The following is a 20159-nucleotide window of genomic DNA, read 5'->3' on the forward strand; positions in this document are numbered from 1 at the left end:
TAAGAGAATAACCTCACAAAATCACTCAAAAGAAAGGGTTCACACAAGTGCTTCCCAACACTCAACTCTCATACAAAACACTCTTAATAAAAGAGAAAAAGAAGAAACAAGAAAAGACTCAAGTTTTGTTAGTGTGTATAAAATGAACTAATGACCTTTCTTTTTATAGGCAGTAAAAGCCTTGGCCTCCTAGTTGTAAAAAAAAAAATACAACTTGTACAAATGATACCCACTACACAATATAATATTTTTGGGTCCCAAAGAATATTGACAACAAAGTCTACTTTGCAAATAAGCTTATGCTTATGTGAGATGAACTCCACTAGCCAAAATATTGGCCATAATTACACTATGCTTGACCTGAGTCGATGGTTTATCGGAAACAACCTATCGACATGCATAAGGTAGGAGTAAGATCTGCGTACACAATTTACTCTCCAAACCCCACTTGTGAGATTTTATTGGATATATTATTATTGTTGTAAATCATATGTTGATGGTGGTTGGGGAGGAGGTGATGGTGATGGAAGAAGAAGTGGAAGAGATGGATTAAAATGGATTTGGGGCGCGGTGAGGTGGTATGTACACCTCACAAAAATATCAGTTCTGCGTAAAATCGAACGTTTCACCTTGGATATAACCCTAACACAGGAAGCGTATATTTAAGCCACTCAGGTAATGAGGGGAAAAGTACAAAAGGTAAATTAATCTTTTCCCCAAAGTAGAAGGGCAAATTTGGATATTTTCCCATGAATATTGTAATAGAAGGTAGTAGGTGCAGTACATCCGCCCATGAAATTGGATTATAGACAAGAAGCTGCATGCACTAGTTTTCTATTACATCAATGGTAAGGAGATTTTACTGCTAAGCAGAAGCAAATTAAATCCATCAATTTTTTTTGGGAGCTATTTACATAATGGAAAATAGGGGTTTTGAGGCACTCCATTTATGCAAAAGGTTGCCAAAAATGTCAAAAAATTGGAGTCCAACTTCTGTTTGAGAAATTTGCATTGCCATAAAACCTTGTCCATCATAATAAAACTTCAATTCCATTGGGTTCCACCAATTGATATCACCCCTCCATGCCTTTGACCCCCCACCACTTGTCAAAAATTGAAGTGGACTGCAAAAAAAAAAAAAAAAAATGTTATAAAAAATTTGACCCCCTTTTTAATTTTTTTGGAATTAAATTAAAGTTCACTTTTTAGTTTTAGTTATGTTTAATATTTACCTGTCTGAACTGCTTATATGCTCTAAGCAGTGATCATGTCCATTTATATAGAAGTCAACATCGTTTGCCTGAAAAATGAAGGTTAAAAGAATAAGAGAAGAAAGAACTACTTAGGAAACGATATTATTGTTTCAATTTATTAAAAAGTCAACATTGTTTGCCTGCAAATATCACTTGTATTTTATTTTCAAAAATAAAGATCTCGGGAAATTTGATATAAAAACTACAAGAATTTGTACTTATTAAAAAAATTCAAAATTCTTTAGAGAAATGTATATTTTTAGCCGCTCCCAAAAATAATAACCGATAAAATGTATATTTTTTGTACATATGTGTATTATATACCCATTTTATATATTTTTTGGCTAACAAATACAATTAATCTCGACCGAATGACCAATTTTGTATCTTGCCCAATTCTTTACCTGCAAGACAGGGAGTAACTGGATTTCAAGCTCCTTGGTGTTACCATGGTGGCCAGCACTTTGAATTGTGTGGTGACCAACTACAATCTTCCATTTTGCACTTGATTCCTTTAATGCAGAGTCCAAGTCCTAATTTGGTCAAAATTTAAAACACATTTAATATTTAGTGGGCGTTTGGACATAAGAATCGTAAAATTCAGGAAAAAATTAAAAAAAATTTAAGTGAAAATGGTATTTGAAAATTAGAGTTGTGTTTGGTCATGAGTATAATTTTGGACTATTTTTGAATTTTTGTGAGTGATCTGAAGCGAAAATTTTAAAAAATAGTTTTTTGGAGTTTTTAAAATTTTCGAAAAATTTCTAAATTCATTTTCAAGTGAAAATTGAAGATTTCAACCCCTGATTTCGAAAAAAAAATCGAAAAAAAGAATATTTTTTTGGCCAAACGAGCCCTTAGGTTTGTGTTTTCTAAAACGTTAAACGTCTTGAAACAAATTCAGTTTACCAAAACGGCTAATGCATAAATTAACTTTACCTTCAAAATATTGTCAAGATAATCTTGTCGAGGCAAAATGTCTCTCCAATCATAAGTATGATCTTTAGGATATGTGAAATACATATCTTGGAAAGGAGTTGTATCTACAAAGAAAAATTCTGCCACATCTGCTCAAGCCAAGGGAAGAAGGTGAAATGTTTAGATATTAGTGAAATTTAAAATTTTCACCTAATAGTTAAAATTTCCTAATCAAGCTTAATTTAATTAAGTTTGTTACCTGTATTAACAATATAAGACCTTAAACATATCCACCTGCTATCCTTTTGCTTAAGGATGGGACTCAATTGTGCTAAAGCATCACCTCTATAGTCATGGTTCCCCAAAACTGCAATAAAAACATTAACAAATAAAATTTTCAATATGGACCAAATTAGTTTTTAAAAAATATTTTTTCCTGGAAATATAAGCATATGTCTTCACATGTATCATTATCACTAGTTACTAAAAACAGATTTCGACCGTCATATGATAAATTAATATAATTTTATATAAATATTGAATGAGAATAAGTTTTAATTCATGAATTTCGTACGATATCTTGTTGGAATTATACAGTGGTCCAAAGTAGTACTTAGCTGCTGCCCAAAATAAATTTTTGAAAGATGATAGCCACAAATGCATGCATAAAATCAAACGTGGGAAGTACATATATCCACATGCTATTGTTATTATTGTTTTTTATAATGATAATATATTCACATACTATTTTAGTTAGAAACCTTTTTGACTTTAAGTTAAAAGAATTCAATATATATATATATATATATATATATATATATATATATATATATATATATATTAAAGTTATAATAAATAAATAAATATTATATTTGAATCTATTATATGTTAAGAATCTTAAATATTGAATTTATCAAATTTAAATATTGTATTTGTCTCTACTTTTTGTTACTCTAATATATTTGAATATATTGCAATAAATAATTAAAAAGGGAAAGGAAAGAAGCTCACCATTGTACCACTTTCTTTGTAAACTTGGAGCAGTGTAAACATTGCTAAATGACTCCTCAAAAGCTGAATCATCCACACCAGTCAATCCATTATCATAGAAATTGTCGCCAGTTGATACAACAAAATCTATGTTTAATCTCTCTCCAATTATTCCCATCTACATATATTCAAGATAAAAGAACAATATTTTAGGAAATATAAAATAGAGAAATTATATTTAACCATTTATCTACTCCTATTCATCTTTGAAAATATTGGCAGGCGTACATTTTACTTCTTTTGCAAATAACTACATTATCATGTCATATTGGGGGTTTTCAAGTTTTTATTTTTATTTTTTAAATCACACTTTAAGAGTGGAAGGTTAATATTAGAAGTGATTAGTGACACATTATACCTTTTAAAATAAAAGAAAAAGGTAAGGCAGTATGAATGAAAGATATGAAGCCACGTAGTCAAATTTAAGTGAACCGACAAAAGAAACATAAAGTTTGAAATACACAATATTGATTAGCTAGGTGTCAATAAATGAATGGATTAAATAAAACAGAAAAAAAAGAAAATGGGTCCTCAATGAGTAAAGATATTACTCATATTGCCTATTATTCTGTCAATTTCAAGTTTCATATCTCTAACTTAATAAAACCATAGAGGTTAGGAGGCATTAATCAAATGTCTTTATTCAAGAAATAATACAAAAGAGAAACAAAATGAATTGGAAGGTCGCCAACCAACAAAAAAGAGCTGAGTTGATTAGGGCCGAAGTATGATTATGACTCCTCTTTCATTAGTGAGATATGTTAGATAATCGATATTTTTGAGGACCCACATGCTTAATTAATTGAGGAATAGGATTAGAGGTGGAAGCTTAAATTAATATATAATATTAATAATAATAATAATTTATCGTCAATAAGTTATTGAATTCCTGTAAATTATGATCTAAATCCATCACAGGTTATAGGAACATATTTGGAATCTGCAAGGTATCATTCTTTAGTTCCCCTGCCGGCCAAAGGCAATGAGAAGTGGGAAATAGACATTTAATTTTTGTCTTCCACCACTTGTATTCTTTCAAATGGCTGGCATTGGTTTCACTTATAATAATGACACAGTTTTTTTATTAGGTCATTTTTAGAAGAATAACATATTTTTGTATTTGAAAATAATTTATTTAAATTTTTATTACTTTTAATTAAAAAAATATATTATTTGGCAATTTTAAGATCAAATTGTGTCATATAAATTGGAAAAGATGGGTAAAATATTCTTTTCTGTTACTCAGTTTGACCTTAATCTATTTTCCTACTTCCATATAATTTATTCCAAGAAAATTATGGAAGATAATTAAAGTCAAATTAACTAACCCTTTGTTGTAAAGATTAAGTGTAATCTTAATTACCTGATGAGCAACTTCAGTTTGGTTATAGGTTCCTTTCCGTCCCCAATCTCCGACGACCAAAATGCTAAGCGAACCGTCGGTTTTCGCCGGATGTTCCAACCTGTGAAGCTCAGCCGTGGCCTTAAGTAACAAGAAGAAGAAAGTAAAATGGTTGAGTTGAAGAAACATAAGCATTTTCATGGAAGCCATTTGGAATTGAAGGTATAAGTGTGGGTGGGGGTGGAGGGGTGGAGGAGATTTAAGTGAGAGAGAAGATAGGAAGTTTCCTTCCTCAAATAAGCTTGATAAATGTTCAGCTAAAGTTTAGACCAAAGGACAATAGGCTTTGGATTTCATGATAAGGAACTCAGTAAGGGAATTAGGAATATAATAAGAGTTGTAGTTATGTATATCATAAATAATTCCGATACGTTATTAGGTCACTCAAAGAATATTTATATATAAAACTCCTTAAAATATGTGATTTGTGACACAAGTTACTTAATAAAACACGTAATAGTGATGGATGCTTAAGTCGAAGATGTATATAACTTAAACTCTAATAATGATACTACATGTGTTAACTCTTGTACATCGAACCCCACTATCCTTTTAGAGACAGAGGGAGTACCGACTACTAAGTAGTTAATAATAATTTGAAAGAGTGTATATAAGTCTGGTTGGTTCGGGTTTTACAATTACCAAACTAAATAAATTGTGTCGGATTATTAAATTTAAAGACCAAATGAAACAAATAAAACTCGGGTTTTTCAATCACGGTTTTTCTCGGATTTTTGGTTTATTCGGGTTTTTTTCGGTAAAATATTCATAGCATAAAACATATAACTTGTTCTCTAAATATTTCTTTAATCCTAATAAAAAACAACTACATAAGGTGCTTTCCAAAAAAATAATATAAAATATGCGATGTGTCATGACATTATCCTAAAATATTTAACAATAAAGACAATAAAATCACGTAATATAAATATTGCTAATTAAAAAGTCATAATAAAAATAAACATAATCTAAAAGTACTAAGTCATGCTAAAATAAGTAGACTAATAAGGGAGTATTAATTACATGACTAAACGCTAAAGAAAAAATAAAAATAGGTTATGCATTTTTATCTAAATCGTTGCAAAACAAAAAATAGATATTCAATACATTGTCATTCCTAATATTGAATTGAATGTCTTTTGTTAGCATTAATATTGATTTGATTTTGGTTTGGGCTTTTGTTAGCATTATTTGAGTTACTAATATTAATGGCTTAAAACTAACTGAAACACTCAAAAGTTCTAAGTACAACCTTAAAATAATACCTTAAAAGATAAAATTATGAAAAAGTTTAATAAATACTTATAAATTACATCACAATAAGTATATTTATGTATTAAATATATCTAAAAAATTTATATATGTAATGTCGGGTTGGTTTGGATTCGGTTTGACCTTTTTTAGTTAAAATCAAACCAAACCAATTATGATTAGATTTGTTTTCCAACACCAAACCAAATCAAACCGAACCATAGTCGAGTTTTATTTTCTTGGTTTGACTCGGATTATCGATTTTGTGCGGTTTATCAGTTTCCTTTGTACACCCCTAATACTTTGTTATATCCTTCATACATTTCAAATTATTTAACATATTTTGAAGTCAAACAAATTATATTTTGAATGTGTTTGCAACAATAAAATTTATTGCGATATTGTTCCCTTTGGCCTAAGTTTACACAACTTTGAATGTGTTAGTTGGGTAATTAGGCTTGTTTCTTTGTATTTCTCATGTGTTTTATCTACGTGGATTTTGCATATTGTATTTTATACTCCCCTTCCGGGACTTACCGTCTTTGCTATGAGTTTTTTAAATATGGTCGAAGTTGCACGCAAAGTGACTCTAAAATTTAGCATGACAATTTATCCCAAAATTATTTGCTTATACATCATACTAAACGACCATTTAGAAATTTATTGTCTATTCTCGTAAACTCATGATTGCCCATAATCATTTTAGGTTCTAAATTATTTTAGAACCTAAATCTGGATATCACATGGAATAAGTTTCCTCATTTAGCATTTTAGAGATTTTTAAATTATCTTTTCTCATACACTCAAGATTCCCCGTAATCATTTCTTCACTAAATTATTTTAGAACCTAAAACTAGATATCACATGGAATACACGTTCTTCTGTGTTAAAAATGAAAAATGTCTAAGTGCAAAGAAGAATAGCTCGAGTTTGACTGACAAATATAAGACTCAATACACGATTGGATCTTGTATTTTGTTACTCCACTGATACATTTACACAGTTATTAAGACATAATGATATAGTAATAAATAAAGAACATGTAGCATTATTAAAGGAAATAATGTGGAACCACATCCAACTTTTTAATTCTAATTGTAAATAAAATAACACAAATTTGTGTTAATTACAAAGAAAATAAGTCAGTCTTAAATATATAGTCTCTTTGACTTCATATTAAGTAAATTATAGTACAATTGGATAATCTATGTAACTGTTTGCTGAAATTTTTCTCTTTATGTCTATGATATAATATATAATGAGATGGCAAGATAAGTGTGGTCCCAAAGACAAGAACTATATAAGTGAGATAAAACCATGTGACCACAGCCCTATTCATTTTTTTTGGGCTAAATCTGAAGTCTGAACTATATGTGAGTGAATAGTGATTTTGATCTGTCACTCACATAAAGTTCATTGTTTTAGAATCTAATCTTCTTAAATTAATGTTAGTTGTAAAACTCTTATCTTGTTTAGCAGTAGGTTAACAAACAAGTGATTCATCTTCTCGTTTCCTGATCTAGAAAACAAGCATATGAGAACGACTCATAGCTTGTTACTTGGAAGAGCGTCAAATATTCAATCCAAGCTTCAATTGAAGTTCGAGGCATTTACCTTCCAATAATGTTTTCAAGTTTCAAACTCAATCAAATACAAGAGATCATTTCTTTTTCATTGACCCGTTCTCGTCGGTCGCCTCCTGTCATGGACGTCACATTTACAATTTAATCTTTATAACAAATTATAGAATGATCACTCACTCGGAAAGAAACTTAAGCACAATTTTTCTAGCAATTATAAGAGTATTGTTTATAGAAGAAGATAATAAATGAAATTAAAGCAAATCAAGTCAATCAAAATAGACTAGGAGTTGTTAAGTTGTTCCTATTCCATTCGACGTTTTGAAGTAATAATGTGGAGGAAACCGGTAGAAGAAGGATGAACCCACTAAATTTATTTTTTAATCAATGATTCATAAAAAGCTGAAGAATGTGGTGGAAATAAACTCTATCTACACAAACCGTGTTCAGTTGTAACATCATTTCCCATTATTTGAAGTACTTCTGAACCAAACTAGTCTCATTTTTTATTTTTATTTTGCTTTATTAAATTAGTTAACAGTTTCTTTCGGTTGTCTTTTTGTCATTTTCTTATTATTTCACTCTCTTTTAGTGGAAACATCAGTTTCATCATTGAATCATACCCATATCTCCTTTGTCCCAAATACTTTAAGAATATTAAAATAAAAATGTTCATTTCTAGTATTATCTGCCTTTGACAGATATATAGTTCCATTATCCAACTGTGAATTATTGGATCGAGTTGAATTGTTTTGAACCAGAAAAGCCTTGTTTTGTTAAGAGGATTTTCGGAGCAACGGTAAAATTATTTTTGTTCGAGCCGTGAAAGCAGTCATTAATGCTTGTATTAGGATAGGGTAGGTTGTCTACATTATACTCATGGCTCCTAGGACTTGGGATGCGACCCTTTCCCAGACCCTGCATGAATGCGAAATATTTCGTGCACCAGGTTACCCCAATTTAAAAAAAGCCTTGCTTTTTGTACTATTTTTAGACATGTTTGAATTTTTTAACTGAAACTTTTATTTATATGAAACTTAGAAATGAAAATGTTAGAAATACTCGGTAGCGCTTTTCAAACCCAAGATTTAAACTTCAGTAAATTAGTGAGTATTTGTACTAGTAAAACACCTTATTCTAATTTTACTTTCATGTTATAGTGAACTTACGTACGCTTTTATAGGTTTCTTGCAAGTTTATGGAGAAAATAGCTTCAAATCACTCTCTTTTATATGCTACAAGTTGTAAAAATATCTTTAAACAGTTAAGAGTAATTAATTATTCTCTCAGCCCTATTTAAAGTGAAGAAATTTGGAGTACGAGGATTAAAGTACCTAATTATTAGTGTAAATTCGAATATAGATGCTTCAAATTATTTTGAAATAAAATTAATATATATTCATAATTATGTGAGCTAGTATAAGTTCATAATTCAAAATATTGTCTCTTTAATTAAGAGTAGTGTAATTATGTGAAGAGGAATTAATTATTACAAAACAAAGCTAGAGAGAAATTTTTTTGTACAAGTGCTCGTTAACTCTTCAAAAGTCAAAGACACCTTTTTTTTTTGGGGCTAGAAGGCGCTGAATTTATTATTATGCAGTAAACTAAAGAGAGTTATTACAGATCCGGACTGATCTTAACGAAACAGTCCCTAGTAAGTCTTTGGGGAAAGTAGAGAAAGCAAATAAAGGTGGTTCACTCCAGAAATGTTCGTCACATTCAGCGTTAGTATGTGAGTTACAACTTCTCCCAAACTGTGCTAGTGTGTGCACCACTTGGTTTCCTTCACGGTAGACATGCCTAACATCCGGCTGGCCCAGTGCGTCGATTAGGAACCTGCAATCATGGAGAAAATTAGCATTAGCTTTACTGTGAGATTTGTCTTGTAATAGGTTCAGTAATACCTGACAATCTGTTTTCACTATAATCGGAATTCGATTTTTTTGTGAAACAAAGTTCCAATCCTTTTAGTAGGGCGAGAATTTCTACTTGGATGGGTGACGAGACCATTATGTGGCAGGAGAACCCATCAATCCATTTTCCTTCGGAATCTCTTATGATTCCACCTACTCCTCTAATGTTGGAGTTTTTATGGTGTGCACCATCTATAGTGAGTTTATAGATGTTTTGTGGCGGGGTGTCCATTTTATTGGGATTTTTGTGGTTATGAAATGTTTGAAGTTATGGTTTGTTAGGTAGAGGTATTCCATTGCGTGGGTAATCATTTTTTTACTATCAATGTGTGTTGAGTAGTTATCAAAAATATTATGATTATGGTTGAGCCAAATATGCCAAAAAATAATTGGTGTGATAATAGCCAACATGATTGATGAGTTATTTGGTAGTATGATGCTCGTAGTGGAGGTACAATTATCCTTTATCCAATCTAGTTGGTTTGAGTTTGGGGTGAGTTTGGGGTGGGGTGGTGATGTTTAGCTCTCCCCATATTGTATTGTTCATAGGGCAGTGAAAGAATGTGTGGTTTATGTTTTCCTCTGTCCCACAATGTTTGCAATAGTTGCATTCAATTATTTTCCTTTGGCTTAGGACAACTGCAGTAGGGGATTGAATAAAGACTGATTCCAGTAGGGGACATTTATGCCATTACTACATGATAGTAGGAAGAAAATGCATAGGAGTTGTTAAAAGGTCCTATGCACATCCGGTAGATCAAATGTGAATTAAAAAATAAAAAATAAGTACTTTCATTATTATTAAATGTTAATAGACAGTCGGTGATGTATTAGTAGCCAGAGGAAAGTTTTGAGTTTGATGTGGCAGTGTGTTTTCCATATCTAGAAGTAGTTAAAAGGTTCATGAGGTTGAATTGCCTCTCTAAGCCTAAAGAAGAGATTGTAGGCAGATTTTTCGGTGAAGTTCCCATCTTCCGTTTCTTTCCAGAAGAAGGAATCATTTAATATTTTTGAGAAAGGAATGTACGTTTATGTTACGATGTCAGAAAGCGTATTTGGTAGGTCGTATGGTGGGGTTTCTAGGTTCCAATTTTTATTAGTAATGATGCAGTTAACTTTTTTATTTATATCTTCCTTGCCTAGCGGCCCCTCAATTAGTTCCCTTATGGTGTGACTGCCAATAACCCATCTATCATCCCAAATACCTATTTGGCTCCCGTTTCCAATATTCAAGGCGATGCCTTTTGTAGCACCCCTGAAAATTTTTGAAGTGCCTAAGCGCTATTAAGAAAGTTGATGTATGCTAATTACATTATTTTGTATGCAGACGAGGACTATTAATTTGATAAATATTAGTTAGATATAATAATAAGTGTAAGAGGTGTATTTGAAGTGATATAGGGCCTAAGGAGAGCTCTTGGGACAAGTTAAGTTGGAAATTTCATGATAGACTAAAGCTCCAAATGAGTACGCGCAAGACCTAAATTTGGAGAAAAATATCTAGACATATATAAGAAGTTATGCAGTGTATAACCTATCAAATGGAAGATCTTCGAGTCTAGTTTCTAACGCTTCAAACCACTCGTTATTTGAACATTTCTACAAGAAGTTATGATCAAATTACCAAAGGCTGGTAGTGAAGTACTGCCATAGCGTCTGGGTCTGCATCCGAGCTTGGAGGAGGAGTGAACTGGGGACGCGAAGCGTCCGGGGTAGCATCCGAAACCCAGAAATTTGGGCCTGTAAGTACAAAGTCGGGGAGAGGGACTATTTTGAGCTTTTGGGGTTAGGGTTCTTGAGGTCAAGAGGCGATTTTAAGCACAAATCAAGTCCAACCAACTAAGGTAAGTTGTTAATGATATTTTGGGTTGATTCTTACTCAATATACATGATTTATAATATAATTCTTGCATCCAAATACTAAATTTCATCATCAAATCCTCAAGAACACAAAAATTACCAAAGTTATAATTTTTCAAGATTAGGTAATTCTAATGCTTCAAACTCGTTTATTATGAGTAGTTAGAAGTATTTGAAGCATTTATTATAAATTTTAATGGTTGAAAGATTGGATTATAAAATCCTAGTTCACGGCATGAATAGTACTTTTGAAAAAATGAGAGAGAAGATGAATAGTAATCTTGGTGATGAAATTGATGAATACAATAAACCTATGAAATTATTTGTTAGTAAAAGTGGGAAGTGATCAACTATGTAATCACCCGAATTGTGTATTTTGCAAGTGTTGATTATGAACGACGATAAATAGTAATTTGGTGGTATTGGACAATTAATGTAGTATCATTAATGACTTCGAATGGGTATTAAAATATAGGAATGAAGTTGAATGGGCTAGCATTTTAATCTATTCGGCGATTTGAGTTATTGGTGGCTTGTGGTCAACTTATGATCCATAAATGAATATTGTTCAAATTTTTAGGTCATATTTTGATGTAATTAGAATATCTAATTGTAGATATCGACTTCTTGGTGATGTTTGAGAATTTTAATCAATATTGGAACGATGGACGAGGATTGAAAGCTTGTGAATGTTAATAAAGCGAAATCGAGGTAAGTTGATTAAAACTTACTCTTCTTGAGGGATCTTCTCTAAAAGCATGTTTCGAGTTAATGCGTAAGTTGTTTGCAAATGTGCTTTCGTGCTTGTGGGGACAAACAAGTACGGATGTCTCCATGTACTAAAGTATTATGTTGCATATGTAGTTTCGTGTTGTTTTATAAAATTTTATTTTAAATCTTGTTGGCAAAATGACACTTAAGGTAAATGTTATAAGTTTTTATCAAAACTTACGTATTGATAAGAGTGTACATATTTGAGTGCTAAATATAAGTTTTCATGGAAAGTAATTCTGTTGAAAATTTATAAATAGAATAGCACTTATGGTATCTTTTAAAGATTGATGTTAAATTGCTAAAGGCTTTAACATATAAAAGATTGTTTATTTAAATTTTATTCAAATGGTTTAGATTTTCTATTAAAGTTATGATTTGATAAAAAATAGATCCTTTGAGGCTACTATGTTATCAATCTATCTTTGAAGTATCAAATATTTTGGGAGTTACTTGTGTTCATCGAGATTGACTTCGGATATATTGTGTCTGTCGTCATGAAACTACACGTGCCAGTGTAGGCGTAGATGGCCACTTTGTGGTATAGACTACGACAGAGTGCTCTCCCTCGAGAGGATACTATTTTGTGCTATTATTAGCATGACTTAGTCGATTCTTACGGTACTACGATGAGACGACCTGAGCAAGTATGGTATATGATACTTGCCGCTAGGTAGATAACCAAGTTGACCTTCTTTTTCGGTGATGGTATAGTACTCCCAGTGAAAGGTAAGGATGATTTTCTTATGTTTAGGCCTAAGGAGCCGAAAATGATTTCAATGACTTAAAGCAAATGGAATGATTTTGTATGATTTTATTCAAAATCTTGGATTGACATAAAAATTTTAAAAGTTTATATTGTTGTTATATTTCACTTGTCTTTTATTTAAAATGATAAGGATCATGAATTGATAAAATTTCTTATCGTTTTATATCAAATATTGATGCATTATTTTTATAAAGTTTGTCCCAAGAACTTAAGTTAGAGAGAGTCTATGACACTTATTGAGTACCGTTGTGATGTACTCAGCCCTTAGGGGCCCCCCCTCCAAGGCCCCGCTTACTTTGCATATTTCAGGATGAAGTGTGATATGTGGCATGCAGTTAGGGCTAGGATGACTCTCTTCCTGAGGTATATGGTGAGGCACCACTCCTATTTCGTGGTAGCTATCATGTTGTTTTCTTAATTTATGCTAGTCGTGTATTAGCCCAAGTGTTTGATTCTATTCTTTACTATAGAGGCTCCATAGATAGTTGTGAAAGGTTGTAGTAACGGGTTTGTACACGACATACATAAAAATATATTTATTTTACTTAGTCTCATTATTATAATCATGAAAGGCGTCATGTGTGACTTCGAATTGGAAAATATTTTATCATTTAATTTAAAAATGTATATGATTTTTAAGGAGCTTTCGCAGTTGAATTGATTTTCATGTATATGATTTGGATGCATCACATGATTTGATTTGCTCGGGTCGGGTAGTGTGGAAGGTACCAGTCACGTGGTTTTGGGTCATGACACCTTTGGAGAAGAAAGAATAAGTTTTTGCAGAGCTTTTCCAAATGTAGGAGTCATTTGTTTTGTAACCCATAGGGTTCCTTCTTTGAGTGCTAATGTATTTACCCTTAATTATTTTAGCCCATAGAGATTCAGAATTTGATAGATATCTCCATAGTAGGCTTGATAATAGTGCGATATAATTCCCTGTCGCTTTGTACAGCCCCAGGTCTCCCTCTTGCTTAGGTGATACTACCTTATTCCAGTTGATGTGATGGATTTTTCTTTGGTCCGTTGCAGAACCCCATAGGAAGTTTCTCTGGATGTGATCAATATTGTTTCTAGTCTTTGCTGGAAGAAGGTTTATTTGCAATTGATGGGAATAACTGACAGAGTCGACTGTATAAGAGTTAATCTCCCAGATAAAATGAGTAGTTTTGCTTTCCATCCTTTTAGTCGAGTATTCATCCTGTCAAGTATGAATTGATAATCCGAACTTTTTGACTGTAAGTTTGTAATCGAAAATCCCAGGTACTTCCCCACATTAGTTTTATCTTAATGTTTAGTGTGTTGGCCAGCGATGTTTGGTTGGTAACTGGTACATTAGAGAAAAAAATTATGTTGGATTTGAAAAAATTTATTCTCTGCCCGGATTGATGGAAAATGAAGTTGAATATGTTTATGATAAAAGTTGTACTAGTATTGTCTGCCTCGGCAAATAGGATAAGGTCATCCGCAAAAAGGAGGTGGGATATGGCTGGGCCATTGTGGCTTATTTTAATGGGTTTTCAGTTCAAAATATCTACTTCATAATCAATCTCTAGTGATAGTAACACAAAGATCCCTTATGTTTGAGCGTATGTCTAAAATAGTCTCTTATACTCTTGAGCAATTTTGATCCCTTTTTCAGTTTTGGTCCTTTAAGTTTGTCAAAAGTAATTTTTTTGTCTTCTTCAGATATTTAACAAACTCTGGTCGTTAGATTTAGCAAAAACTGTAAAAATAAATAAATAGAAACTCTAGAAGGCCCATCAAAACCCCAAAACTGCAATACGAAAAGCTACACTAAACTCTCAGAAATATACCAAAAATAAAAATAAAAAATACACCCAAAAAAACTACATCATACATTAAAAATAGACCAAAAAAGCAAAGATTACAAATTACACATCCAACTATGAGTTCTCGTTAATTCTTATTTTTTTCTTTCAAAATTCTTGATAAATCTAGCAACTACAAGTTATTGAATATTTTGACGACAAATAAAAATGCTTATTTTTGACAAACTTAAAGGATTAAAACTGCTCAAAGGTACATTTAAGGTACTATTTAGACCTGCCCCAAACATAAGGGACCATTTTTGTCATTTTCTTACATCTCTACAAATATGTAAATTGGGTTAGCCTGCAGTACCGCAATAATGGCTCAGAGTTTAAGGCCCATAAGATTGTTTAACTCCCTATTTACACAGAAACTACTCCTATTTAAAGAGAAATAATTATTTCTTCTAAGGTTTTCCTCAATGAACTATATAATTGATCTATATTAATTTGTACACAGTTTATCAATATATCTCATTCTCCATAAGTTTTATGTAAACAAGTCAATATTTAGGTAAACTCGAAGACAACTTGGCTATCGAACTGTGAATCATGATATTTTGTTGGCAAAAACAATACCATATTAGAAATATACTTAAAAATAGAACACTGAAGACATCCTATGTAATGAACTTATAGAATTGAAATGAAAACTAGAAGTAATCGAGAAATGTAATGCAACAACTGTATTTATTATTTCTTCAACTCAGTTACAATTGGAATTACAAATTGAATTGAAAATAATATGCAACTCCATTGATGAATTCCTAACCTGAAAGAAAAGAATTATGGTGATGTAAAGAAGAAGAGAGAGGATGAAAAGAAGAGAGAATTACCGGCCCAAAACTGAGTGTGTTGGCCCAAGTCCCATTCTGTTATAACATCCCAATCCGCTAACTGCCACTAATTATCTACACCATTAGATTTAATGCATCTGAGCTGTTTGATCTCTTATTATGTCTCCTCTATTGTTGCCACATGTCCTGATGATTAATCCCTAATTTCTAATATATCCCTCTCTTCAGACAGTCGTCACATACCTAACAATACTACCTCGTTTAAATTGACCTTGTCCTCAAAGGTCAGAACTGAGCTACAAATGCCGGAAACTGGCCTTTAATGTAACCTCAGTCCTCCCATGTAGCCTCATCGGCACTGAGATTAGTCCACTGCACAAGGACCTTCACTATCTCCACATTATTGAACTTCACCATCCTTCTCTTCAAAATAGCTAATGGATGCACTAATATGCGACCATCACCATCACATACCAGAAGCTGTTGGCTAGGCACAATCGTGGGTCTGACTCGTCGCTTCAATTGGGAGATGTGGAATACATGGTGGATTTGAGACCCTGGTGGCAGATCTAGCAATGACTAAACCCACTCTCTTTAGCACTGTATAAGGCTTGTAGTACCTAGCACATAGTTTTAGATTCTTTTGCATAGCCATCAATGCCTATCTGTAAGGCTGTAATTTAAGGTAGACCAAATCGCCCTCATTTAGAGATCTATGAGTCCAGTTTTGGTATGCGTAGAATTTTATGTGAGCCTGGGCTTGCACCAAATTCTCTTTTATTTGTTGCCGTTGGGCCGCATGCTCTCAAATGTAAGTGTGTCGAGTGAGGGAGAGACCCTAATGGTATCTGAGGAGGAATGAACCCATAGAGTACCTGGAAGGGAGTAAATTTCAGTGAGCTATGGTGGTTGGTGTTATACCACCATTCCGCTAAGAGAAGCCACTTAACCCATTGTTTGGGTTCTGAGAATACCATAGATCTGAGGTAAGATTCGTGACACCTATTGAGTCTTTCAGTCCGACCGTCTGTTTGAGGGTGATAAGCAGTATACATGGTAAGTTTAGTACCCATAGCTCTGAATAGCTGTTGCCAGAAATGGCTGGTGAAAATGGGGCCTCAGTCTGATACAATTGTCGTAGGCAGGCCATGCAACTTAAGATCTCTTTCAAAAAAAAATATTAGCCATATCATGAGTTATGTAAGGATGTTTTAAGGACAGAAAATGACCATATTTGGTCAGTTTGTCTACAATCACTAGAATAGCATTCTCCTGACTTGATAAGGGTAGACCTTAAATGAAATCCATGGTTATATCCTGCCATGGTAACTCAGGAATGAGGAGGGGTTGTAGAAGCCCTGAAGGGTGTACATTTTCTATTTTAATCCTTTGACATGTGTCACATTCAGAACCCTATTTAGTTATATCAGCTTTCATGTTGGGCTAATAGAACCTAGATTTGACCCTTTTATATGTACCCTGCTGACCAGAATGGCCTCCCAAGGGTGACAAATGTAAGGCTTCAAAGATCTTCAGCCTTAAATCAGCTCCTCTTCCTACATAAATCTTGTCTTCAAACCTGATGACCCCTTGAGTCAAGGCAAACTTAGGTTTAGCCCTAGGTGTTGTAATCAGCTCAGTTATGAGTTGCAAGCCTGCAGGGTCATGCTCATAAGTCATCTATATTTCGTTCATCCATGTAGGTTCTACTATAAAAATAGAATATAGTATCGGCTCCTCTTCTAATCTTCTAGATAGAGCATTCACCACCCTATTTTCAGTGCTTTTTTTTGTATTGAACCTCATAATCCAAACCTACCAGCTTGGTTAGACCTTTCTGTTGTAGTGCAGTTATCTCCCTTTGCTCCAGTAGATACTTTAAACTGTGGTGATCAGTTCTAATGATGAAATGACTCCCATGTAGATAATGTCTCCATCTATCCACAACAGATAATACAGCCATGTACTCCTTCTCATAGGTAGACAACCCCAAGTGTCTAGGGACTAGTGCTTTGCTGAAAATGTCAATGGGCATGCCTTCTTGTATCAACACTGCACCCATTCCTTTAGCACAAGCATTAGTCTCAATTATAAAAGGTTTAGTAAAGTCTGCTAGAGCTAGCACATGAGTTGTTATCATGGCTTCTTTGAGCTGAGAAAATGCATGCTCAGCTTCAGGGTTCCATTGAAAGGCATTCTTCCCTGCTACCTAAAAAACCTCCTGTAGTATCCTGTCAATCCCAAAAATCCACTTAGGATTTTAATTGATTTGGCTACAGGCCAATCAGACATAGCCTCAATCCTGGAAGGATCAGTGGCTACTCCTTCACCAGTTATGATAAGGCCCAAGTAGTCTACTTTAGGTTGCCCAAATGAACATTTGGACAGCTTAGCATAGAGATGTTATGCTCTCAATATTTCTAATACTTTCTTGAAATGGATAACATGAGTAGTAATAGAAGAACTGTAGACTAATATATCATCAAAGAATACTAGAACAAACTTCCTTAAGTAGGGCTTGAACATATGATTCATTAAGGACTGGAAAGTGGCAGGGGCATTGGTTAAGCCAAAAGGCATGACCCTAAACTGATAGTGCCCCAAGTGAGTCCTAAATGTTATTTTATAGATGCCTCCTTCTCCCATTCTAATCTGGTGATACCCTGCCCTTAAGTCAATTTTAGAGTATATGTTTGACCCACACAGTTTATCCATCAGATCATCCACTAAAGGAATTGGGAACCTGTCTTTAATGGTCATGTTATTTAGCTCTCTATAGTTAATACAAAACCTCCAGCTCCCATCTTTTTTGTTTTTAACTAATAGGACATGGGAAGAGAAAGGGGAGTGACTTGGTTGGATCAGCCATTATGGAGCATGTCATTGACCTGTTTTTCTATCTCATTCTTCTGAAAGAAACTATACTTGTAAGGTCTTATGCTGATTGGGTTATCATCTGCTTTCAGGGGAATATGGTGATCATGGTTTCTCCTTGGTGGTAGGGTTGTGGGTTCAGCAAACACATCTGAGAAATGCTGAATGACTGAACTGATAGCTGCAGGTATGTCCTCTTTGCTCTGCACTTCGAAGCTAAAATGGTAAGCAAATGAGACCATATTGTCTTTCCTTTTTTAATGAGTTGTTTCACTCCATAAGCAGACATATTTTTCAGTTCCCCTTGGCTATAGATTCCCTTAAACTTTACTCTCTTACTTTTGTATGTCACTTTCACCTTGTATTCAACAAAATCTAGAAACACAGGGTTGTGCCTTTTCATCCAATCTCCTCCAAGAATCATTTCATTTCCCCCTAATCTGATCAGCCTTACAGTCTTCAAACTCCACTCCTTGAATTCTCCATTTGAAGGTTGGGCAAGTGTGATAGCTCATCACATGATTCCCATTGGCCACAGTAACCCTCATAGGAGAGGTGTTCTTGATCATACACCCCATTTTTTAGCAGTTTCTGTGTCTAGAAAACTGTGAGTGCTACGTGAATCTAACATAATGGGCATACTGTTCCTTTAGCTTAATGGTGTTGTGAACCTCAGTACCTGACAAAGCATTAAAGCTGACTACCTCATCAATGACTTCCTCTTGTGGGTCTAAGGCTGTTTCCTCAGACCCTGCTTTTGTTAGCTCCTCTCTATTCTAATCAGTGGTTGCAGAGATAGCATTTAACTGCTTCTGTTTGCACTGGTTGCCTGGATAATATCTATCCCCACACTTGTAGCACAATCCTTGAGCCCTCAAACTCTCAAACAGTTTATTCCCCTAATTACCAAACGAGTTACTGGGAAACTTAGTAGCCTGGGATGAATATATGTACTTAGCCCTTTACCCCTTTGCAACTTTTCCTTCTACTCAAAGACTCCAATAAATTCTCCTAATGTCTAGCCTTTTCTACAACCCTGCTGAAAGAATATGGGTCGAACATTTTAACTAAGTGTCTAATCTCTTCCTTCAACCCTTCAATGAAGAATTCTAAGAAGAATTCTTCTGGGATTGTAGGGTTCCTAATCAACACCCTTGCCTTCAATTCTTCAAACTCCTCCAAGTATTTATTGACATTCTCTTTTTGTTCAATATTTTTAAATTCACCAATGAGGTTCAATTTACTATTAGATGTACCTTCAAATTTGTCACAAATTTTTGTAGTAAAATCTGCACATCTAACTATGTCTTTACTGACATGATAGGAGAAGAACCATGATTCAGCCTTACCATTGAGGTGGAGGACTACCTCCTCCAGCTTTTGATGTGGGTCAGTGATATGGTTGTATTGGAAGTATCTCTCACATTTGCGCAACCAAGCACAGGGATCCACACCTTCGAAATATGGAATATCCCGCCTCGAGTGAGAAGAGTTTCCTTGTGGCCGACTCAAAGAAGAATCTCCATTTTCTCCCATGCGATGTATACTACCAGATCCCACACTACTAAAAAAAGGGGAAAAACTGACCGCCAAAACCGACCTATGTTGGTCGGTAATTGGCAAAAACAGACCGAAAATCGACCGATCTGTGGCGGTCGGTAATCGTAACGTCGGTAGAGCTAACCGACCGACTTTGGTCGGTATTTTCCGATCGATTTCGATCGGTCAATTAAATTTTAAAAAAATTCAAAAAAAAAAAACGATCAAAGTTGGTCGGTTTTTTCCGACCAAAGTCGGTCGGTATTTTAATTATGTAATTAAAAAAAGCACCATCTGAAAATCGAACCGGGGTCTGTACTGTGGCAGGATACTATTCTACCACTAGA

At 33.7% G+C, this 20159-nt stretch overlaps 1 protein-coding gene across 1 annotated transcript; it reads right to left on the minus strand.

Moving 5' to 3' along the window:
- Positions 1 to 742: 742 nt before the first annotated feature.
- LOC107824708 (purple acid phosphatase 3) lies at positions 743 to 4993 on the minus strand. The gene is made up of 7 exons (XM_016651512.2): positions 4585 to 4993; positions 3183 to 3339; positions 2431 to 2538; positions 2193 to 2320; positions 1658 to 1786; positions 1233 to 1300; positions 743 to 1124 (listed from the first exon to the last, which is right to left on the minus strand). The coding sequence occupies exons 1-7, from the start codon at positions 4771 to 4773 to the stop codon at positions 911 to 913; spliced, it is 993 nt and encodes a 330-aa protein (XP_016506998.1). The 5' UTR covers positions 4774 to 4993; the 3' UTR covers positions 743 to 910.
- Between the last annotated feature and the right edge of the window lie 15166 nt (positions 4994 to 20159).

Source organism: Nicotiana tabacum, chromosome 12, assembly GCF_000715075.1.
Source record: "Nicotiana tabacum cultivar K326 chromosome 12, ASM71507v2, whole genome shotgun sequence".
Taxonomy (NCBI): domain Eukaryota; kingdom Viridiplantae; phylum Streptophyta; class Magnoliopsida; order Solanales; family Solanaceae; genus Nicotiana; species Nicotiana tabacum.